Consider the following 24,205-nt stretch of genomic DNA (forward strand, 5'->3'; position numbering starts at 1 on the left):
GACAACTTTGCCTTGTTCCTGATCTTAGAGGAAATGGTTTCAGTTTTTCACCACTGAGAATGATGTTGGCTGTGGGTTTGTCATATATGGCCTTTATTATGTTGAGGAAAGTTCTCTCTATGCCTACTTTCTGGAGGGTTTTTATCATAAATGGGTGTTGAATTTTGTCAAAAGCTTTCTGCATCTATTGAGATGATCATATGGTTTTTCTCCTTCAGTTTGTTAATATGGTTTATCACATTGATTGATTTGCGTATATTGAAGAATCCTTGCATTCCTGGGATAAACCCCACTTGATCATGGTGTATGATCCTTTTAATGTGCCGTTGGATTCTGTTTGCTAGTGTTTTGTTGAGGATTTTTGCATCTATGTTCATCAGTGATATTGGCCTGTAGTTTTCTTTTTTTGTGACATCTTTGTCTGGTTTTGGTATCAGGGTGATGGTGGCCTCATAGAATGAGTTTGGGAGTGTTCCTCCCTCTGCTGTATTTTGGAAGAGTTTGAGAAGGATAGGTGTTAGCTCTTCTGTAAATGTTTGATAGAATTTGCCTGTGAAGGCATCTGGTCCTGGGCTTTTGTTTGTTGGAAGATTTTTAATCACAGTCTCAATTCAGTGCCTGTTTATATTTTCTATTTCTTCCTGGTTCAGTCTTGGAAGGTTGTGCTTTTCTAAGAATTTGTCCATTTCTTCCAGGTTGTCCATTTTATTGGCATGTAGTTGCTTGTAGTAATCTCTCATGATCCTTTGTATTTCTGTAGTGTCAATTGTTACTCTCCTTTTTCATTTCTAATTCTATTGATTTGAGTCTTCTCCCTTTTTTTCTTGATGAGTCTGGCTAATGGTTTATCAATTTTGTTCATCTTCTCAAAGAACCAGCTTTTAGTTTTGTTGATCTTTGGTATTGTTTCCTTCATTTCTTTTTCATTTATTTCCGATCTGATCTTTATAATTTCTTTCCTTCTGCTATCTGGGGTTTTTTTGTTCTTCTTTCTCTAATTGCTTTAGGTGTAAGGTTAGGTTGTTTGAGATGTTTCTTGTTTCTTGAGGTGGGATTGTATTGCTATAAACTTCCCTCTTAGAACTGCTTTTGCTGCATCCCATAGGTTTTGGGTTGTTGTGTTTTCATTGTCGTTTGTTTCTAGGTATTTTTTGATTTCCTCTTTGATTTCTTCAGTGATCTCTTGGTTATTTAGTAGTGTATTGTTTAGCCTCCATGTGTTTGTATTTTTTACAGATTTTTTCCTGTAATTGATATCTAGTCTTATAGCATTGTGGTCGGAAAAGATATTTGATACGATTTCAATTTTCTTAAATTAACCAAGGCTTGATTTGTGACTCAAGATATGATGTATCCTGGAGAATGTTCCATGAGCACTTGAGAAGAAAGTGTATTCTGTTGTTTTTGGAAGGAATGTCCTATAAATATCCATTAAGTCCATCTTGTTTAATGTATCATTTAAAGCTTGTGTTTCCTTATTTATTTTCATTTTGGATGATCTGTCCATTGGTGAAAGTGTGTTGTTAAAGTCCCCTACTATGATTGTGTTACTGTCGATTTCCCCTTTTATGGCTGTTAGCATTTGCCATATGTATTGAGGTGCTCCTATGTTGGGTGCATAAATATTTACAATTGTTATATCTTCTTCTTGGTTTGATCCCTTGATCATTATATAGTGTCCTTCTTTGTCTCTTGTTATAGTTTTTATTTTAAAGTTTATTTTGTCTGATATGAGAATTGCTACTCCAGCTTTCTTTTGATTTCCATTTGCATGGATTATCTTTTTCCATCCTCTCACTTTCAGTCTGTATGTGTTCCTAGGTCTGAAGTGGGTCTCTTGTAGACAGCATATATATGGGTCTTGTTTTTGTATCCATTCAGCCAGCCTGTGTCTTTTGGTTGGAGCATTTAATCCATTTACATTTAAGGTAAGTATTGATATGTATGTTCCTATTACCATTTTGTTAATTGTTTTGGGTTTGTTATTGTAGGTCTCTTCCTTCTCTTGTGTTTCCTGCCTAGAGAAGTTCCTTTAGCATTTGTTGTAAAGCTGGTTTGGTGGTGCTGAATTCTCTTAGCTTTTGGTTGTCTGTAAAGGTTGTAATTTCTCTGTCGAATCTGAATGAGATCCTTGCTGGGTAGAGTAATCTTGGTGTAGGTTTTTCCCTTTCATCGCTTTAAATATGTCCTGCCACTCCCTTCTGGCTTGCAGAGTCTCTGCTGAAAGTCAGCTGTTAACCTTATGGGGATTCCTTTGTATGCTATTTGGTGTTTTTCGCTTGCTGCTTTTAATATTTTTTCTTTGTATTTAATTTTTGTTAGTTTGATTAATATGTGTCTTGGCGTGTTTCTCCTTGGATTTATCCTGTATGGGACTCTCTGCACTTCCTGGACTTGATTGACTATTTCCTTTCCCATATTAGGGAAGTTTTCAAGTATAATCTCTTCAGATATTTTCTCAGTCCCTTTCTTTTTCTCTTCTTCCTCTGGGACCCCTGTAATTCGAATGTTGGTGCATTTGATGTTATCCTAGAGGTCTCTGAGACTGTCCTCAATTCTTTTCATTCTTTTTTCTTTATTCTGCTCTACAGTAGTTATTTCCACTATTTTATCTTCCAGGTCACTTATCCGTTCTTCTGCCTCAGTTTTTCTGCTATTGATTCCTTCTAGAGAGTTTTTAGTTTCATTTATTGTGTTGTTCATCGTTGTTTGTTTGCTCTTTAGTTCTTCTAGGTCCTTGTTATACGTTTCTTGTAATTTCTGCATCTATTTCCAAGATTTTGGATCATCTTTACTATCATTACTCTGAATTCTTTTTCAGGTAGACTGCCTATTTCCTCTTCATTTGTTTGGTCTGGTTTGTTTTTACCTTGCTCCTTCATCTGCTGTGTATTTCTCTGCCTTTTCATTTTGCTTAACTTACTGTGTTTGGGGTCTCCTTTTTGCAGGCTGCAGGTTCGTGGCTCCCGTTATTTTTGGTGTCTGCCCCCAGGTGGCTAAGGTTGGTTCAGTGGGTTGTGTAGGCTTCCTGGTGGAGGGTACTGGTGCCTGTGTTTTGGTGGATGAGTCTGGGTCTTGTCTTTCTGCTGGGCAGGACCGAGTCCGGTGGTGTATTTTGGGGTGTCTGTGACCTTCTGATTTTAGGCAGCCTCTCTGCTAACGGGTGGGGTTGTATTCCTGTCTTGTAGTTGTTTGGCATGGGGTGTCCAGCACTGTAGCTTGCTGGTTGTTGCGTGGAGGTGGGTCTTAGCATTGAGATGGAGATCTCTGGGAGAGCTTTCGCCGTTTGATACTATGCGAGGTCTCCGGCAGACCAATGTCCTGAACTCGGCTCTCCCACCTCAGAGGCACAGGCCTGACACCCGGCCAGAGCACCAAGACCCTGTCAGCCACACGGATACTGTTGTCCTAAAACTAACAGACTCTCAGTTATTTCTCCAGCTAAGGTGGGTTTCTTCTGGATCAGAAGAGAATTACATTTCTGGATCTATAACCATGAGGAGCCATGAGCAAATCCCTTTCCTTTGATTTTAATGTGACCTAGTATTTATATTTTAGTTTGGTCTTTTCAGACGTTTTCGGTAGTTTAGGACAGTTAATCAACTGTGAGTCTCTTAAAATCTTGGCAGTGTTCTATAATATTAGCTGTCTTTTATTGTATTTATCTTACCCATATGTCAGTCAACTAGTAATAAAGTGATTGTTAGGAAAGGAGCCTATGGCAGTAACTTCCTGACTCCCTACATCTTCTCACAGATGCCAAGCTCAGAAGGAGATAATTTCACCATCAGGCTCCCTTCTTACTAATGGCAATCCATCCATGCTTCCTATTCGGTCTTAGTTTGTCTAGTTCCTTATTTGTTCGTTAGATGCTTTGACTTCATTTCATGAACCTTTCCCCCTAAAATTTCTAGCTTGTGTTCCAGTTCCCTGCCATCTCTGCTCTTCCCTTAAGAGACAACAAGTAGAAAAACAAAAATGTATTATTGAGTAGTAATTGGTGCTATGAAGAAATGTAAAGCAAAGTAAAGGGATAGAGAGTAACAGCACTGTTACTCTCTAAAGAGTGATCATGACTATGAGTTTTTGAAAAAATAACAGTTGAGAAGAGATCTGAAATAAGAACATGGAAGAACATTCAAATGTACGTTTAGAGTGAGGGAGCTATTAGTGAAAAGAGATTGTGATCAATAAGTAATACTTGATTTCATAGAATAGGAGTTTTATTAGTCATACAGGGAGGAAATTAGAGTGAAGATACTTGGGAAAATCTAGAGGCTGGTTAGGATGAAGGTGGGGTTAGATCAGTGATTCTCCACTGGAGGTGATTTTGCCCTCTAGAGAGTATTTGTCTGTGTCTGGAGACATTTTAATAGTGACAGTTGGGGGATTGCTACTTACATTCAGTGAGGAGAGGACAGTTGTGCTAAATATCCTCCAATGCCTAGGACAGTCCCTACAACAAAAGATTACCTGGCCCAAAATGTCAGCGGTGTTGCTGTTGGGAAACCTCGGTTTAGGGGACTATGAGAAAGCAGCCAGAATGGGAAATTGGTATTGAAAGGAGTAAGGTAAGAAGGCTCGTGAGAAAAGAACCCATGTCTTAACATTTCTTTTGTCTACGAGAACCTGGTAGAGTGTTAGGCATGTAGAATCAACCTAGCAATAATATTTATTTTTAAATTTGTCCTGAATTAATTTATAAATACTGCATTTTAAACTAGTTTCCTTCTGGCTTATACAAGTGAAACTGGGGAGGGAAAAAAAAAGTATAAAGAAAAACAAACGAAACAATCATAGCTCATCACAATTCCAAGGTTATTTTTACTATTTTGATTTATTTCTTCAAATATTGTTTTCTGTTTGAATATATACATGTGCATGTTTTATTTCCTTTTCATAAGATAATGGAGGGCACACTGTTAGATATGTTTTACCCAGCATGATCTTTCATTCTTCATGTCTCACATTAAAAATACATTGAATTCACAGTGTATCGCCCTCATAAGCCATCTTTTCTTCTCTGACCGCTCTTCAAATCCACATTACTTCTGGCAATTTAAAAAAAAATCTGTATCTTTCGTTTTCTATGAAAACGTCTTAATGATGTTTTCTAGTAACTTTGTGCTCGGTGTATCAAAGCACAATTTGACACTCTAAATTTTATTTGTGGTGCCTGACTAATACTGTGTTCTCTGCTCCACACCTTGTATTGGGATTAGAACTTTTCATTATGTGTGTATATCCCCCAGTATTAAGGATTTTCCAGGTGTTACACACACCCTGAATTGGCCTGCACCTCCTAGGCTGTTTCATCTTTCACATTCCATCATGAAGCTACTTGCTGCCTTTGGCAAGGGTCCAGAAATGAACAAAGTCAGCACATAAATTAATACATTCTTAGTGCAAAGCCTCGTTTTGAGGTAGTTGAAAGTTTTTAAAAATGAATAAATAAAAGAAATCTTAAAAGTATGACTAGTAAAATACATGAAATGTATAGAAGCACAGGTAACCAACCACATTGGTAAGTGGAGAAACCCAGTACGTGGCACCCCAAAACTGGCGAGTGGAAGTTTGAAGGAATTTCCACAGTTGGAGTGTTTGATAAAATACTTTACATTGCCATATAATTGTTGTCTTATTTAAAGAGATACTAGTGTAAATTCAAAAGTGGTGCCACGACACAGGTTTTAATACCATTATTTAGATACTAGATTTTCAAAAGTGATCCCAAAACCTTTGTCAGTTTTAACTGATGCTAATTTATATTATTAGTTTTCATGTTAGCATATAAGCTAGGAAACCAAAGATTGTTTTATTCAATAGTTTAACTTTCCTTAAAACAAGAATTCTCATTTTTGCCTTTTATTTTTCCTACAGGGGTGTGGTTGCTCTTCAGACCCTACGAAAACTAGTTGAACTTACTCAGAAGCCAGTTCATCAACTCTTTGATTACATTTGTGGTGTAAGCACAGGTGATTGTTATTATCATGTGGAAGTGGTGCATCCCAGCAGTGCATTAAGAAAAATAACATTAAGCACTCATGTTTAAGATCCTGGTCATTTCCTGAAGTGATGGATGTTAGTTTCGTGTTTCGATGATGAATAGACCTTTGATTTGCTTAATGAACTTTTAAAAATGTTTATTGGGAATAAGTTCATATTCAGAAGTAGATTTTAGCGTGCTTTTCTAATATGGTTTAAATAAGCCACAGTGACAAGTATAAATTATGAATTATCACCTTATGGTATAGTCACCTGAAGGAAAGTAGCAAAGTGATAGGTACTCAAATTGTGCTTGAACAAACAGAACATTAAGGATGGATAAGATTTTACTTTCTTTTGAAAGGTATCCCTCTGTGAGGAAATTGCTTCTTATATCCTTTTTTATCTGGTTGTTCGAAACCACACGGATAAATGTGAGAATCTATGTTTTTTAAAAGCTTTTTAATATTGCTAGTCGATGTACATTTAAAATTCTAGTTTCATGCTTGTGTAGAAGAAATTGGCAGCTTAGAATATGATTGCTTCTGAATAATTTTCTAGTTTTCACTGACTCATCAACAGATAAATTTTTGTTTTGCTTTCTGTTTGCTTTGTTTTTCTATTTCTTACATCAACTCTCTCACCCATGCATCACCCCCATCCCCCAGTGTGCACATGAAGCCTCTCAGGGTACCTATAGCTATTGCTTACCTCCCAGGTAACACTCAAGGACTGTTAGCATTGCAGATCCCTGCTGTACATTTTACTATTTGGCCTGATAATTTCTCACTTTACCTTAGTTTATCTTCATAGACTTTTCTATATTTTCTCGTTCTTTGGAATTACAATAGTAGACCTAAAGACTACCAGCAACAAAATCAAATGATTTCTCTACATTATCTGTGTCAAGTATGACAGATATTCCCAAAGGGCACGTTAATTGATGCTCCATTGTGAAAACTAAATGAGAGCAGTTGTAGGGATAATTCAAAAGTATAAGGAATCGGTGATTCCTGTGATGTTCCACTGAACAGTGATTCCTCAAGATGATAGCAGATATGGAAAAGGTTGGGTTAAAGAAAGTTAAAACAGGTTTCTTTACAGAGAGACTTCTGAGATCTTCTAGCATGTTAAAAATGCCTTGTGACTCTCAGGATAGGAAAATAATATGTATATCCCCAATTGATATAACTATGGGAATTTTTCTTAAAGAGACCTTCACAGTGCAAGTGTTCTTGGTATTTTTTCCTGGAGCTGTTACCCTGGCCATTTCTGTTAAATTTTGGAATGGTCCTAGCAATTTAAACCTTTAAACATATCTACAAGCTAACTTCTTGCTTTGGCACCATTGTTAGTAGGTGGGTGCTCAATGAAGAGAAATTTAAACCAGAGATTCATCTATCGAGTAGAGTATTTGTTTATGTAATATGTACGTTTCTGCACTTATCACAATATATCTTTTCCATTGTGTCTTCTAGCTTACTTTAACCTTAACTTATAATATAGTGCTTATAATTTTCCTTTCTTTTAACCATTTTGTATATTCTAATGTAGAAATTTTGTTTGCACATTTAGTGTTTGTTTGTTTGTTTTCGCTGTGTTGGGTCTTAGTTGCGACACATGGGATCTTAGTTGCGGCATGCAGGCTCTTCATTGTGGCATGCGGGCTTCTCCCTAGTTGTGGCGTTCAGGCTCAGTAGTTGCAGTGTGCAGGCTCTCTAGTTGTGGCGCACGGTCTCTAGAACGCACAGGCTTAGTTGGCCCGCAACATGTGGAATCTTTGTTCCCTGACCAGGGATCAAACGCACGTCCCCTACATTGGAAGGTGGATTCTTAACCACTAGACCACCAGGGAAGTCCCTGCACATTTAGTTTTTATAAAGTTAAAAATATATATTTAGTTTAAGGGTAATGTCCTTAACCATTCATTAAAATTCAGTTTTTTAATATCTGTTCATCTTTACAGTAGCTCTTCTTGAAAGCAACTTAAATTTTTTTTTTGGCAAGTTATTTCTTGTGTTAATTAAACATTTTCTGCAAATTGATAAGCAACAATTTCTATCATATAGTTATGCCATACAATGTATTTTAAAACAAGCTGACTTATCTTTTACTAGAGTAAGACTAAGAATAATAAAATACATAAAATATTTAAAATACATTATAATAGTGATTTCCTGTTTTTTACTTTGTTCGTAATCTTAATGTAAGCGGTGATGCTCTACAGGTCTTCGCCCCTACCACCCTCTCACTCAAAGCGTTCTTCTCCCCTTTTCCTCCTTAGTTCAGGGCTACACCAGTTAGGTACACTAGGTGGCAGTGTGTCCTATCAAGTGCAGCTAGGGTATGCAGTCAGCTGTTTAAAAAGACATCCCAGAGACCTAATTTCTTTATTTATTACATTGGTTCCCAGGACCAACCTGAAGGAGTAATCATTTTAATGAATTGGTAAGTTGTCAAATATACAGTATTCTCTGACTAAAACTAAGGAATTTATTAAGGTTAGAAAGGACATTATCTACCACGGTATCTTAATTATATATTATTTAATTTAATGCAAAACAACACATTTTTATATATTTTTAAATTATCATCATCATCAGTGGTTAGTATTTATTGAATCCTCATTGATTACGTGTGTTATCCCAGTGTTATAAGAACATGTAAATTTTAGTTACTGTTATTATCCTTATTTTATAGATGAAAAAATTTGGGGCTCTGGGAGGTTAAGTAGTTTGTCTCAGGTGACACAGTTAAAAAGTATCAAAGCTAGAATTTTAACCAAGTCTATGACTCAGGAGATCTTATAAGTACTATAATGGCAGTGCTGATAAAAACTAAGGATTCTTTCTTTCAGGTGCTATATTAGCATTCATGTTGGGATTGTTTCATATGCCCCTGGATGAATGTGAGGAACTTTATCGAAAATTGGGATCAGATGTGTTTTCACAAAATGTCATTGTTGGAACAGTCAAAATGAGTTGGAGCCATGCATTTTATGACAGTGAAACATGGGAAAACATTCTTAAGTAAGTTGTACTTACTCTTTTTATTTTTTATTTTTTTGAGATTAATTTGTGCTTTTATTTGCCAGTGTAGCTACAGTAGCCTGCAAATTTTTTTAATCTAAAAAGTACATTTTACATCACAATCCAACCAACACACACATATATAATATGTATACATACATAAAAGTGAAACAAAAGTTTTGCCAAAAATGTCTACCCTGAGTGTTAATTCTTTTTAAGACTTTTTTTTTAACCGAGGCTGAACTGCACTGACACATCATAATCACCAAAGTCCCTAGCTCATCTTAGGGTTCACTTTATAAAGTGAATAGTGTTGCATGTTCTATGGCTTTGGACAAAATTATGATGACATAAAATCATTATAATGTCATACAAAGTATTTTCACTGCTCATAAAGACTTCTGTACCATATGTATTCATCTCCCCTCTCCCCCCAAACTCCTGGCAACCATTGATCTTTTTATCGTCTCCATTGTTTTGCCTTTTCCAGAATGGCATATAGTTGGAATCTGTTTTTCTTTTTTCCTTGAAGAGAGGGGTTCAAAGCCTTTATGCCTATAAGAGCACTCATGGCTCACCCACACGTGGACCAGACAGGCTCTAGGTGGCAAACTCCCCCACTAAATACTGTAGCTTTCCTTCCAGTACTGAGCCCGGTCCCACTGGTCCTGCGCTTTCCTTCCAGTACTGAGCCCGGTCCCACTGGTCCTGCCCAGCAGCCACGTGGAGGTGCAGGGGGACACGTGTTGGGTATTTGCTCATAGGAAGCCACAAGTTTCGTGCCCCTTGTCACAATGAACCCAGATTCCTGTCGGGTGTGTTGTAAACAAACAAGCCATTTCTTCACACCCCCTGCTCTGAGCACACCCCATGTACTTATTCTTTTCAAAAATGTCTTGATTTATATTTGAACAATGCAGAAAAATATAAAGAAGAATACTAAATTATTGATCTCACTAATTAAAGATAACCACTGTTAATATTTTGGTGAATTGTATTCTATTCACTATTTTCCTGGGTTCACATGTTTGAGATTTGCATGTAAAAGCTGCAATTGTCTTTAAAAAAATTGAGACCATATTGTATATAGGACATGTTTGCACCTGTTGTTTTTCCTTAGCATACAGTTGCCCCTAGGTATCCGTGAGGGATTGGTGCCAGGACCTCTGAGAGTACCAAAATCCACAGGTGCTCAAGGGCCTTATTTAAAATGATGTAGTAGTATTAGTCTTTCTCAAGTCATTAACAAATAGTCTTCTAAAAGATTTAATAATTTTTAAACATTTTCTTCCAAAATATTACACAGCCGTTATACTCACTTTCTAAAAATATAAGCATAAAATAGAAACTTAAAATCACCCACAGTCTTGTTTAGCGCTGTAGACTTTGCAGTATGTTTTCTTCTAATTTTTTTTCCTAGCATGTGTACATTTTCATATATGTTTCATATGGTGGAAATTATATTGTAGTTATAATTTTCTATCTTTTCCCCTTTTTCAACTTTATGAAAATTTCTTGACAAATTTTTAAAAGACTGCACTGCATTCTGCAGTGCCATATTTTCTTAACCATTTATATTTGGGACATTTATGTTATTTCTGATTTTTTGTGATCCTGAACAATGCTATGGTAGGAAAATTTACATTTCTGCCCACACTTCAGAATGTATCAGTAGGTCAGTTTAAAGGAAGCATAATTATTGGGTCAATGTTGACGGCTTTTAAAAATAATCATTATATAGGAAATAGAGAATATGTAAAGAAAACAGTGAAAATAGCTTATAATCCTACCAAGAACAAAAGCACTATTAACATGGTGATGTACATTTTTCTGGAATTTCTTGGAGATAAGTATGTGTGTGTGTGAGGTTGTGAATGTGCATTTGTATTCATCCCCTTCACAAAATTGGGATGATAATGCACATGTAGTTTTGTATCTTGCATTTTTACTTAGCATTTTATCGTGATTGGTTTCCTATGTTGTTAAATATTTTTTGAGATAATTTTTTTTTTAATTTCTTTGGTTGCGCCGGGTCTTAGTTGTGGCAGGCGGGCTCCTTAGTTGCAGCTCTCTGGCTCCTTTACTCACGGCACATGGGCTCCTTAGTTGCAGTAGGCAGTCTCCTTAGTTGTGGCATTCAAACTCTTAGTTGCAGCATGCATGTGGGATCTAGTTCCCTGACCAGGGATCGAACCTGGGCCCCCTGCGTTGGGAGCACGGAGTCTTAACTAGTGCACCTCGAGGGAAGTCCCTTGAGATGTGTTTTAATGGTTGTTCACTATCCATTTTATGGATGTACTATTTTTTATTTAACAAATCCCCTAGTGGAAAAAGAGTATATTTCAGATATTTTTCCCATTCAAAATAAAGTTTAGGTGGATATCTTACATCTCTACTTAAATCTCTGGTTATATATTTAACGTAAACTTCTTGAGTGCAATTTTGGGTCAGAAAGTATACATGTTTTAAGAAATCATTTTTTAGATAGATTGATACATGTATATACCTGAACTGTTCTTCCACACAGTTGTCCCAGCTTACCCACCAACATCAGTTTGTGTTTCCATTTCATGAAATACTTATGAACACCAAACATTTTAATTTTTAGAACTTTGTCAGTTTGAGAGATTTTTTAACAAATTTTTTTTTAATTAATTAATTTATTTATTTATGGCTGTGTTGGGTCTTCGTTTCTGTGCGAGGGCTTTCTCTAGTTGCGGCAAGTGGGGGCCACTCTTCATCGCGGTGCGCGGGCCTCTCACCATCGCGGCCTCTCTTGTTGCGGAGCACAGGCTCCAGACGCGCAGGCTCAGGAATTGTGGCTCACGGGCTTAGTTGCTCCGCGGCATGTGGGATCCTCCCAGACCAGGGCTCGAACCCGTGTTCCCTGCATTGGCAGGCAGATTCTCAACCACTGCGCCACCAGGGAAGCCCAGTTTGAGAGATTTTTAAACTGGTGTTTACAATTTGCATCACTTTGGTTATTGATGAGTTTGAACATTTTTTGTTTTTTTATTTATTTCTTTTTTGTGTGTGAATTTCAAGAGCATGATATTTGCTCATTTTCCTACCAGGGCATTGCTCACTATATTATAAATGTATTAACCGTTTGTTGATATATTGAAAACGTGCTTTTTAGTTAAAAACATTTTTTTAATGTGGAGGAGTTTGAAGTCTTCATTTGTCAGATCTTTTCCTTTAATTTTGAACTTTGCTTAATATTTAGAAAGTCTTTTCTACCTTGAAATCAGGTAAATCTTTATATTATTTTCTAGTCCTAAGGTTTAATTAAGTTTTTTTTTTTAGGTCATGATTAAGTCTCATGATTCTGTGGTTTGACTGGACATTTCTTCGGGTCTTGTCTAAACTCACTCATGGTTACTGGCAGCCAGCAGGCATCTCAGCTGAGATGGCTGGGACAGCTGGTCTCTCTTGTCCTGGGCTTCATCCCACCATGGTGGTCTCAGAGTTCCAGTTAGAGCAAGCCCCAGTGCATGAGGACTTACCAAGCCTCAGTTTAGTGGCATATTTGGTGATGTCCCATTGACCAAAGCCACTCAAACCCAGGGTCTGTGTGGAAAGGGACTGTATACAAGGGTATGGAAGTCAGCAAGTGTGATTCAGTGGGGGCCTTGTTGTTATGCTTTACCATGCCCACTCCCTGGCCTTCCTTGTCATTTTTTTACTTTCATTGTTTATTGAGAACATTTTTATATTTTTTCCTGTGATAATGATTTTGTGTTATTATAGGGATGCTATTTTTTTTGATGATTATAGTAGCTTTATTCCTTTTTTTAAATTTTATTTTATTTATTTTTTTATACAGCAGGTTATTAGTCACCAATTTGATAAACATCAGTGTATACATGTCATTCCCAATCTCCCAATTCATCACACCACCATGCCCACCCCCACCACTTTCCCCCCTTGGTGTCCATACGTTTGTTCTCTACATCTGTGTCTCAGTTTCTGCCCTGCAGACCGGTTCATCTGTACCACTTTTCTAGGTTCCACCTATATGCGTTAATATACGATATTTATTTTTCTCTTTCTGACTTAACTTCACTCTGTATGACAGTCTCTAGATCCATCCACGTCTCAACAAATGACCCAATTTCGTTCCTTATTATGGCTAATATTCCATTGTATATATGTACCACATCTTCTTTATCCATTCATCTGTTGATGGGCCTTTAGGTTGCTTCCATGTCCTGGCTATTGTAAATAGTGCTGCAGTGAACATTGGGGTGCATGTGCCTTTTTGTAATTATGGTTTTCTCTGCATATATGCCCAGTAGTGGGATTGCTGGGTCATGTGGTAATTCTATTTTTAGTTTTTCAAGGAACCTCCATACTGTTCTCCATAGTGGCTGTATCAATTTACATTCCCAAAAACAGTGCAAGAGGGTTCCCTTTTCTCCAGACCTTCTCCAGCATTTGTTGTTTGTAGATTTTCTGATGATGCCCATTCTAACTGGTGTGAGGTGATACCTCATTGTAGTTTTGATTTGCATTTCTCTAATAATTAGTGATGTTGAGCAGCTTTTTATGTGCTTCTTGGCCCTCTGTATGTCTTCTTTGGAGAAATGTCTATTTAGGTCTTCTGTCCATTTTTGGATTGGGATGTTTGTTTTTTTTAATATTCAGCTGCATGAGCTGTTTATATATTTTGGAGATTAATCCTTTGTCCGTTGATTCGTTTGCAAATATTTTCTCCCATTCTGAGGGTTGTCTTTTCATCTTGTTTGTAGTTTCCTTTGCTGTGCAAAAGCTTTGAAGTTTCATTAGGTCCCATTTGTTTGTTTTTGTTTTTATTTCCATTACTCTAGGAGGTGGATCAAAAAAGATCTTGCTGTGATTTATGTCAGAGAGTGTTCTTCCTATGTTTTCCTCTAAGAGTTTTATAGTGTCCAGTCTTCCTATGTTATCCTCTAAGAGTTTTATAGTATCCAGTCTTACATTTAGGTCTCTAATCCATTTTGAGTTTATTTTTGTGTATGGTGTTAGGGAGTGTTCTAATTTCATTCTTTTACATGTAGCTGTCCAGTTTTTCCAGCACCACTTATTGAAGAGACTGTCTTTTCTCCATTGTATATCCTTGCCTCCTTTGTCATAGACTAGTTGACCATAGGTGTGTGGGTTTATCTCTGGGCTTTCTATCCGGTTCCAGTGATCTATATTTCTGTTTTTGTGCCAGAACCATATTGTCTTGATCACTGTAGCTTTGTATTATAGTCTGAAGTCAGGGAGTCTGATTCCTCCAGCTCCTTTTTTTTTCCTCAAGACTGCTTTGGCTATTCGGGGTCTTTTGTGTCTCCATACAAATTTTAAGATTTTTTGTTCTAGTTCTGTAAAAAAAATGCCATTGGTAATTTGATAGGGATTGCATTGAATCTGTAGATTCCTTTGGGTAGTATAGTCATTTTCACAGTATTGATTCTTCCAGTCCAAGAACATGGTATGTCTCTCCATCTGTTTGTATCATCTTTAATTTCTTTCATCAGTGTCTTATAGTTTTCTGCATACAGGTCTTTTATCTCCCTAGGTAGGTTTATTCCTAGGTATTTTATTCTTTTTGTTGCAGTGGTACATGGGAGTGTTTCCTTAATTTCTCTTTCAGATTTTTTCTGATTAGTGTATAGGAATGCAAGAGATTTCTGTGCATTAATTTTGTATCCTGCAATGTTACCAAATTCACTGATTAGCTCTAGTAGTTTTCTGGTGGCATGTTTAGGATTCTCTATGTATAGTATCATGTCATCTGCAAACAGTGACAGTTTTACTTCTTCTTTTCCAATTTGTATTCCTTTTATTTCTTTTTCTTCTCTGATGGCCGTGGCTAGGACTTCCAAAACTATGTTGAATAATAGTGGCGAGAGTGGACATCTTTGTCTTGTTCCTGATCTTAGAGGAAATGCTTTTAGTTTTTCACCATTGAGAATGATGTTTGCTGTAGGTTTGTCATATATGGCCTTTATTATGTTGAGGTAGGTTCCCTCTGTGCCCATTTTCTGGAGAGTGTTTTTATCGTAAACGGGTGTTGAATTTTGTCAAATGCTTTTTCTGCATCTATTGAGATGATCATGTGGTTTCTTTTCTTCAGTTTGTTAATATGGTGTATCACATTGATTGATTTGCGTATATTGAAGAATCCTTGCATCCCTGGGATAAATCCCACTTGATCGTGGTGTATGATCCTTTTAATGTGTTGTTGGATTCTGTTTGCTAGTATTTTATTGAGGATTTTTGCATCTATATTCATCAGTGATATTGGTCTGTAATTTCCATTTTTTGTAGTATCTTTGTCTGATTTTGCTTTCAGGGTGATGGTGGCCTCATAGAATGAGTTTGGCAGTGTTCCCTCCCCTGCAATTTTTTAGAACAGTTTGAGAAGGATGGGTGTTAGCTCTTCTGTAAATGTTTGATAGAATTCACCTGTGAAGCCATCTGGTCCTGGACTTTGGTTTGTTGGAAGATTTTAAATCACAGTTTCAATTTCATTACTTGTCATTGGTCTGTTCACATTTTCTATTTCTTCCTGGTTCAGTCTTGGAAGGTTATACCTTTCTAAGAATTTGTCCATTTCTTCCAGGTTGTCCATTTTATTGGCATAGAGTTGCTTGTAGAAGTCTCTTAGGATGCTTTGTATTTCTGCGGTGTCTGTTGTAACTTCCTCTTTTTCGTTTTTAATTTTATTGATTTGAGTCCTCTTCCTCTTTTTCTTGATGAGTCTGGCTAATGGTTTATCAATTTTGTTTATCTTCTCAGAGAACCAGCTTTTTCTTTATTCTGTTCCACAGCAGTAAATTCCACCATTCTGTCTTCCAGGTCACTTATTTTATTTTAGTTTTATTGATCTTTGCTATTGTTTTCTTTGTTTCTATTTCATTTATTTCTGCTCTGATCTTTATGATTTCTTTCCTTCTGCTAACTTTGGGTTTTGTTTGTTCTTCTTTCTCTAGTTCCTTTAGGTGTAAGGTTAGATTGTTTATTTGAGATTTTTCTTGTTTCTTGAGGTAGGCTTGTATCGCTATAAACTTCCCTGTTAGAACTGCTTTTGCTGTATCCCATAGGTTTTGGATCATCGTGTTTTCGTTGTAATTTGTCTCTAGGTATTCTTTGATTTCTTCAGTGATCTCTTGGCTATTTAGTAACGTATTGTTTAGCCTCCATGTGTTTGTGTTTTTTACTTTTTTTCCCCTGTAATTGATTTCTAATCTCACAGTGTTGTGGTCAGAAAAGATGCTTGATATGATTTCAGTTTTCTTAAATTTACTGTGGCTTGGTTTGTGACCCAAGATGTGATCTGTCCTGGAGATTGTTCCATGTGCACTTGAGAAGAAAGTGTAATCTGCTTTTTTTGGATGGAATGTCCTATAAATATCCATTAAATATACCTGGTCTGTTGTGTCATTTAAAGCTTGTGTTTCTTTATTAATTTTCTGTTTGGATGATCTGAACATTGGTGTACGTAAGGTGTTAAAGTCCCCCACTATTATTGTGTTGCTGTTGATTTCCTCTTTTATAGCTGTTAGCAGTTCCCTTATGTATTGAAGTGCTCCTATGTTGGGTGCATATATATTTATGATTGTTATATCTTCTTCTTGGATTGATCCCTTGATCATTATGTAGTGTCCTTCCTTGTCTCTTGTAACATTCTTTATTTTAAAGTCTATTTTATCTGATATGAGTATTGCTACTCCAGCTTTCTTTTGATTTCCATTTGCATGGAATATCTTTTTCCATCCCCTCACTTTCATTCTGTATGTGTCCCTAGGTCTGAAGTGGGTCTCTTGTAGACAGCATATAGATGGGTCTTGTTTTTGTATCCATTCAGCCAGCCTGTGTCTTTTGGTTGGAGCATTTATTCCATTTACGTTTAAGGTAATTATCGATATGTATGTTCCTATGACCATTTTCTTGATTGTTTTGGGTTTGTTTTTGTAGGTTCTTTTCTTCTCTTGTGTTTCCCACTTAGAGAAGTTCCTTTAGCATTTGTTGTAGAGCTGGTTTGGTGGTGCTGAATTCTCTTAACCTTTGCTTGTCTGTAAAGGTTTTGATTTCTCCGTTGAATCTGAATGAGATCCTTGCTGGGTAGAGTAATCTTGGTTGTAGGTTCTTCCCTTTCATCACTTTAAATATGTCATGCCACTCCCTTCTGGCTTGTAGAGTTCTGCTGAGAAATCAGCTGTTAACCTTATGGGAGTTCCCTTGTATGTTCTTTGTCATTTTTCCCTTGCTGCTTTCAGTAAGTTTTCTTTGTCTTTAGTTTTTGCCAGTTTGGTTACTGTGTGTCTCGGCGTGTTTCTCCTTGGGTTTTATCCTGTATGGTACTCCCTGTGCTTCCTGGACTTGGGTGGCTGTTTTCTTTCCCATGTTAGGGAAGTTTTCGACTATAATCTTTTCATATTTTTTCTTGGGTCCTTTCTCTCTCTCTTCTCCTTCTGGGACCCCGATAATGTGAATGTTGTTACGTTTAATGTTGTCCCAGAGGTCTCTTAGGCTGTCTTCATTTCTATTCATTCTTTTTCTTTATTCTGTTCCACAGCAGTGAATTCCACCATTGTGTCTTCCAGGTCACTTATCCGTTCTTCTGCCTCAGTTATTCTGCTATTGATTCCTTCTAGTGTAGTTTTCATTTCAGTTATTGTATTGTTCATCTCTGTTTGTTTGTTCTTTAATTCTTCTAGGTCTTTGTTAAACATTTCTTGCATCTTCTCAGTCTTTGCCTCCATTCTTTTTCTGAGGTCCTGGATCATCTTTGCTATTGTTATTCTGAGTTCTTTTTCTGGGAGGTTGCCCATCTCCACTTCATTTAGTTGTTTTTCTGGGGTTTTATCTTGTTACTTCATCTGGTACATAGCCCTCTGCCTTTTCATCATGTCTATCTTTCTGTGAATGTGGGTTTTGTTCTACAGGCTGCAGGATTGTAGTTCTTCTTGCTTCCGCTGTCTGCCCTCTGGTGGATGAGGCTATCTAAGAGGCTTGTGCAAGTTTCCTGATGGGAGGGACTGGTGGTGGGTAGAGCTGGCTGTTGCTCTGGTGGGCAGAGCTCAGTAAAACTTTAATCTGCTTGTCTGCTGATGAGTGGGGCTGGGTTCTCTCCCTCTTGGTTGTTTGGCCTGAGGCAACCCAACACTGGAGCCCACCTGGGCTCTTTGGTGGGGCTAATGGCAGACTCTGGGAGGGTTCACTCCAAGGAGTACTTCCCAGAACTTCTGCTGCCAGTGTCCTTGTCCCCATGGTGAGACATAGCCGCCGCCCGCCTCTGCATGAGACCCTCCAACACTGGCAGGTAAGTCTGGTTCAGTCTCCCCTGTGGTCACTGCTCCTTCCCCGATGCACACACTACTTTGTGTGTGCCCTCCAAGAGTGGAGTCTCTGTTTCCCCCAGTCCTGTCAAAGTCTTGCAATCAAATCCCGCTAGCCTTCAAAGTCTGATTCTCTAGGAATTCCTCCTCCCCTTGCCGGACCCCCAGGTTGGGAAGCCTGACGTGGGGCTCAGAGCCTTCACTCCAGTGGGTGGACTTCTGTGGTATAAGTGTTCTCCAGTTTGTGAGTCACCCACCCAGCAGTTACAGGATTTGATTTTATCATGATTGCGCCCCTCCTACTGTCTCATTGTGGCTTCTCCTTTGTCTTTGGATGTGGGGTATCTCTTTTGGTGAGTTCCAGCATCTTCCTGACGATTGTTCCACAGTTAGTTGTGATTCTGGTGCTCTCGCAAGAGGGCGTAGGGATGCTGTTTTTAATTATAGCATCAGTAGAATCTGGGAATGTTGAGAATTCTTTTTTTTTTATTTTGACATCTCTCTAAAATGACCAATTAATGTTTCTGATTTTCTCTTCAAATTTATATTCATAACAATTCACTAAAGCATTTTAGCTTTTTATAAAATCAAGGTTTAAACAAAAAATAAATGTGAACTTTGCTTAAAGTGTGAAAGCAGCATGCTCCTAGGATCTCTGTCCCAATTTTACAGCAAGATTTCTATGAAAAGATAAAGTGAAAAGACCCTTGGGAGAATAAAATTGCATTGATCTTCATGCTGAGGAAACACACAGATCAGATTGGGAAAGACAAAGATCTTGTCCGTTTTAGAAAGCATATTACATTGTATTTATAAAAGATAATAAAGGGTAGGTAACTACCTAATTTGTAAATATGTGAAATTCACTAATATTCTAGTTGAGAAACATGAGTGTCACTTGAAAAAATGTCATTAGAAAAATGTTTTTCCTTACTGAGGCAGGTTGGTCAAAAAACATAGTCTTTGTATTCAGTACAGGGGAAAAATACATAATTTTTAAGTCTGGAAAAAGTCCGCACTGAAATAAAATTACCTTATAATGGAATTGTGAAAATTGCTACTCACGGACAATTTCTATTATGTTGCAGTAATTCAAATGTCAACTCAGATGTTTTAAAAAGCAGTTTTGGGGGGTGACATAGGCTCTATATTGCTAAAACAGGTTTGAAGTCTGAGTGTCCTGATCTGGTTTTTAGACTGTTCTGTAACTAGTCTGCCATACTTCTGCAGGCTTATCTCAACACAGCTCCTTTATCCTGTCAGGAGGACCCTGAAAACATCAAATTTGTTCTGCCTCTGTGCCTTTACTCTGGATATGTCATGGCTTTTAATGTGTTTTCTTGACATCGTTGGTGTCCTTAAGCTACACCTCCATGCATCTTTTCCAGATACTGCAGACTGTATTGATTGCCCCCCTCAGAATTGTAGATACTTGCAGTTTGAATCAGATGTTAATGGATAAGTATATATTGTTTTATGTGCATTAGTTGGATTATAAGCTTCTTAGAGGAGATTCTTATACTACTTTTATGTCCTGCATGGTTTTGGCAAGCCATGAGCCAATAGTAATTGCATAGTGTATGTTCCCTGATGTTGGGAAATAAAATTTTGATATACTTTAATTCTTCTCCTTTAATACAGGGATAGAATGGGATCTTCACTAATGATTGAAACAGCAAGAAACCCCATGTGTCCTAAGGTAAGTTTAGAGTCTCTTAAATATAACACGTAATTGGAATTGAAGGTCAGGTGAATGGATTTATTCTGAAGGCCCTTTATTAAGGGAAGAAATTTGTTAGGAACCTCTTTTAGTAGATTATATTGATTCCTTATATATTGGCTCATTCTGTGAAGGTACAGAATGTGATCATTGGACCTTTTCTATATCAAGTAAAAGTATAACAAAAGTTTAAGAACATGAAAGACTGGGACTAAAGATAAAGAATTATTTTATTATAGGGTTAATCAAATCTAGGGATTTAAGGAAAATTGTGGCATTTCCTCCCAGATTTTTTTAAAGGAACTTTATGTGCCTCTTAGAAAAATATTAAATTAATATACAAATGGAATCCCAATTTTTTAAATGTTAATGTCAATAGAATAAGTCTCAGTTTGGCTTCTCCTTTTATTTACTTTGTTTGAAACCCAGTGATCTGAGTATTGCTTGAGTTTTGTGTTCTTTAATAAAATTCGTTATTTGATTAAGGAATAAGGGTTTATGTACACAGAAATCCCACGCAGGTTGTGTTCATTCTTGGATGACAGGCTGTAACCATAAAAAATCAAATACAGCTCCCTCTATTGCTCTTTCACTCTTGCTTACACATATTTTTATTCATTCTTTAGGTATTAATTGTGTTACCCCATGTGCCAGCATAATGCTAGGGACTTTGGATACGTTAGTGAGTAAACGCAGACATGGAGTTTACGGTCCAGTAGGGCAAAGTAAGCATTAATCAAATGGTCACACAAATGAGATACAGTTTTCCCAAAATAAGTGCTATGGAGCACAAAAACAGTTCTCTGAAAGCATATATTTACAGGGACGTGAGGGAAGGCTACTGTAAGGAAATGGGCTTTGAGGTCTCAGTGTGAAGGCTGATGAGTGTTCCTGGCAAAGGGAACAGTGTGTACAGAAGGAGCCATGGAGAAATGCAGGCCCTGAAAGAGTTCTTGAAGGCTGGAGCCTGGGGATCCCAGGGCAGCATGTGCAGTGGGCTGGAGGGGTAGCTCCATCAGACCACGTGAGGCTGTGATAATGAAATGCACTAGCTCGTTGGAGAGGACTCTAAGATGCACACTACACATCTTGTTTATTCTCTTGTATCTTCAGGGCTTCTTGTTTGTTTGTTTGTTCTTAAATTGTGAGAATTGCCAACTTAAAAAAAAAAAGAACAGAGTGGGTGTGGGGGAACTGCAGCCATCTCAAAAAATAATTCACTCATGATAAATGAGGCAGCCATCGACACGTTTCTTAATCGAGCTTGCCTGTATACCAATTAATGGAATGACCCTCTGGATTTTAGTGTATGGCCAGCTCTTATCCACAGTGGCCTAGAGACACACTTGGGTCACTCACACGAACTTGGAATGTGACGATTGGTTTATAAAATAACAAAGCACACAGGCCCCTGGCAGGGCTTGGCACGGAGCCCTAACAATTTAGCCCTCACCATTACCTTTCAGCCTCTTAAGTTTATATTGCAGATCATTAGGGTACATCACATTTTACATAAATTCAACTGACACTGAGAAAATCTGTGACCCTGGGTGATAAACATCGGTTTTTCAATAAAAAAATTGCCCAGCTACCAGTTATTAACTACAATCAGAAAGCCTTGAGAGTTTGTTTAGTGTCAGAGTTTCAGTTACTAAAGTCATAATGCTTTCAAAGAGCACAGAAACAACGACTAATTAATAAATGATATGAAAATAGTGTATTTATTCATCTTTAAGTAGTTTTTATTCATTGCTACTACTGCAGTATCAATTATTATATAAAGGTCTGCAAATTTATGCTTTCTTGAATGTCTTTTTAAAGAACTAATCAAATTATGTAGTCAAAAAATATCTTTCATTATTGTTCTCTTATAATGCATTTCTCAAAATTGTCTCAGCCCTTGTATCTATTTTCCTGTAAAGAAATACCTATTTAAAAGGATCTGCTTCCTTTGATTAGTATTATAGTTATGTTATACATTTATCTTGATGGGTGGAGTTGTAGATTGTTCATACTACTAAATAATATTTAATTTTTACAGTTCCCAAATATTGCTGCTTACAATGCGTATTGTTCACTTTTTAATTGACTAGGTAGCTGCAGTAAGTACCATAGTGAACAGAGGGATAACGCCAAAAGCCTTTGTGTTCAGAAACTATGGACATTTTCCTGGAGTCAACTCTCACTATTTGGGAGGCTGTCAGTATAAAATGTGGCAGGCCATCAGAGCCTCATCTGCTGCTCCCGGCTACTTTGCAGAGTATGTGTTGGGAAATGATCTTCATCAGGTAAGTTGACTAATGTGGTTTATCTTCTAAAACTTCACATAATTAAAACGAATCAGCGCTTATTAAATGTCAACTGAACTTACAGAGGGATCAACCAAGGAGACTTTCCTCGTGTCTCCATGTGGCAAAAGATGTGCGTGCAGTACAAGACAGTTTTACTTCTTGTTTGTTTTTCTTAAATTAACAAGCCTTCTGGCTTGAGAGCATATTTTAGGAAAGATTTGTTTGTATCTTCTGTAATGTGATGCATGGCCAGTTATGATCATTTCAGTTTGATAGGAAAATGAAGTAGTATATATGCTCGGCTTTCCAAACGTAATAAAAATTAAAAGTGAAACACAGTCCCTGAAAATGCAGAATGCAGTCTGTTTGACAGTTCTGGTGGACGTAGTTGGAAGGAGATGATGTAATAAAATAATAATAGTAAACACTCATTAGGTTAGCTAGGTGCCAGACACCTATGTAGTCCTTTGTGTGCATTTCCTCATATAATCCTCACTGCTTATGAGGCAGATAGAGTGATTTCCATTTTACAAATGAGAAATTGGAGTCTTAAGAAAAGCTAAGTAACTGGACTAGGGTTGCAGCTGTTAAGTGACAGAGTTAGGATGCTATCTATGATTACACTATTTTAAAATTTATGGTTAAATGATCTGTTAAGTTGAATATTATTTCTATGATGTTGAATGATGTATACTTTTTCTGTGACATAGACTCATTTATTTATCATAAATTTTTTCCCTGTCAAGTTTTTCCACTATTTTTGGAAATCTGAACTCATAACTTATACTAAATCATAACAGTCAACAGAGCTTTTGAGCTGATACTTCCAAAATATATGTTTTTAACATATGCTTAATTTTTTATATGCTATCCCACTGTAGTCTCCTTTGATGGAGTCAGTAACCTTAACTCTCCTCTCCACTTACTGGTATTCACTTGGTATTCAGATATATGTTGAGAAGAAAACATATTTTGACAAGGACTTTTAGATGTTCAAAAGCTCACAGATCTGCTATATAAACTACATATCAACTATATAATTTTAATTTACATGTGTCAGTGTTATAATAACTAAAACGTGGTTATCAATTTTATTTTCTCCTATAATTTTATGTAACAGCTTAGATATATTTTTAAATGTTATCCCATTTTCAGCTATCCCATTTTCTTTCTGTCTTACCAGAAGTAATGTCATAATCTTTGTAGTTAGGAGATGAAAATGGGTTCCTTTCATCTTTGGAGTCAATGCAGACTATTTCCCACTTGGTCAGATCAGTCATTGCAGAGTTATGTAAGGCACTTCCCCTTCTTGCCTTTCTCTGCTTTATCCCACCCCCTCAGGGCAGAAAGTGCTAGCTGTAGAGTTTCTTATTGACATGGATTTCAGGACTTATTGGTCAAAATTAAAATTTTATTTTAATATGTATCTTGCTGTTTGTAACAACAATTTCTCCATATTCCATAGTATTTTCACCATGTCATAAATGGAGAAATAACAATGTATTTGGAAATATAATAGTTAAGGTTTGTAACTTACAACTTTAAGATGGTTGTCATGCTACAAAATTGCAGTTACGCCAGATACTAGTGAAAGTCTCAATTAAGTTACTGCATTTCAGGACCATATGTTCCCAGACTCCAAAAGAAGTTATCTCATTTGCTCTTTATTCTTTATCTAAGAGGAAGTAGTTCTAAGGTTTAATTCAGTCCTGTAGAATACAAATAACAAACCAGAGTAATTCAGTGGTTCTTTTTCCATTTCAGATAGGCTAATGACATTCCTTTCCATGCATAGCAATTTTTATTTTGATGACTATAATCTTTGAATTTAGGCTGATGTACAGATTAAAATAACTTCTTACATAAATT

At 36.9% G+C, this 24,205-nt stretch overlaps 1 protein-coding gene and 1 long non-coding RNA gene across 7 annotated transcripts in view; both read left to right on the top strand.

Moving 5' to 3' along the window:
- The window catches only part of LOC309632334 (calcium-independent phospholipase A2-gamma), a 142,712-nt gene that overhangs the window by 103,859 nt on the left and 14,648 nt on the right, over positions 1-24,205 (top strand). For all 6 annotated transcript variants that reach the window (XM_082399770.1, XM_082399768.1, XM_082399769.1 and 3 more), the window contains exons 5-8: positions 5,881-5,975; positions 8,843-9,014; positions 19,967-20,024; positions 22,139-22,333. In XM_082399770.1, coding sequence (XP_082255896.1) covers positions 5,881-5,975; positions 8,843-9,014; positions 19,967-20,024; positions 22,139-22,333 — 520 coding nt within the window. The remainder of the gene's footprint in view (positions 1-5,880; positions 5,976-8,842; positions 9,015-19,966; positions 20,025-22,138; positions 22,334-24,205) is intronic.
- On the top strand, positions 9,022-19,960 carry LOC309632417. Its single transcript, XR_014246906.1, has 3 exons — positions 9,022-11,628; positions 11,946-18,309; positions 19,714-19,960. It is a non-coding gene; the product is annotated as an uncharacterized lncRNA (long non-coding RNA).

The sequence above is a fragment of the Balaenoptera borealis genome (assembly GCF_965194805.1).
Source record: "Balaenoptera borealis genome assembly, chromosome: 7".
NCBI lineage: Eukaryota > Metazoa > Chordata > Mammalia > Artiodactyla > Balaenopteridae > Balaenoptera > Balaenoptera borealis.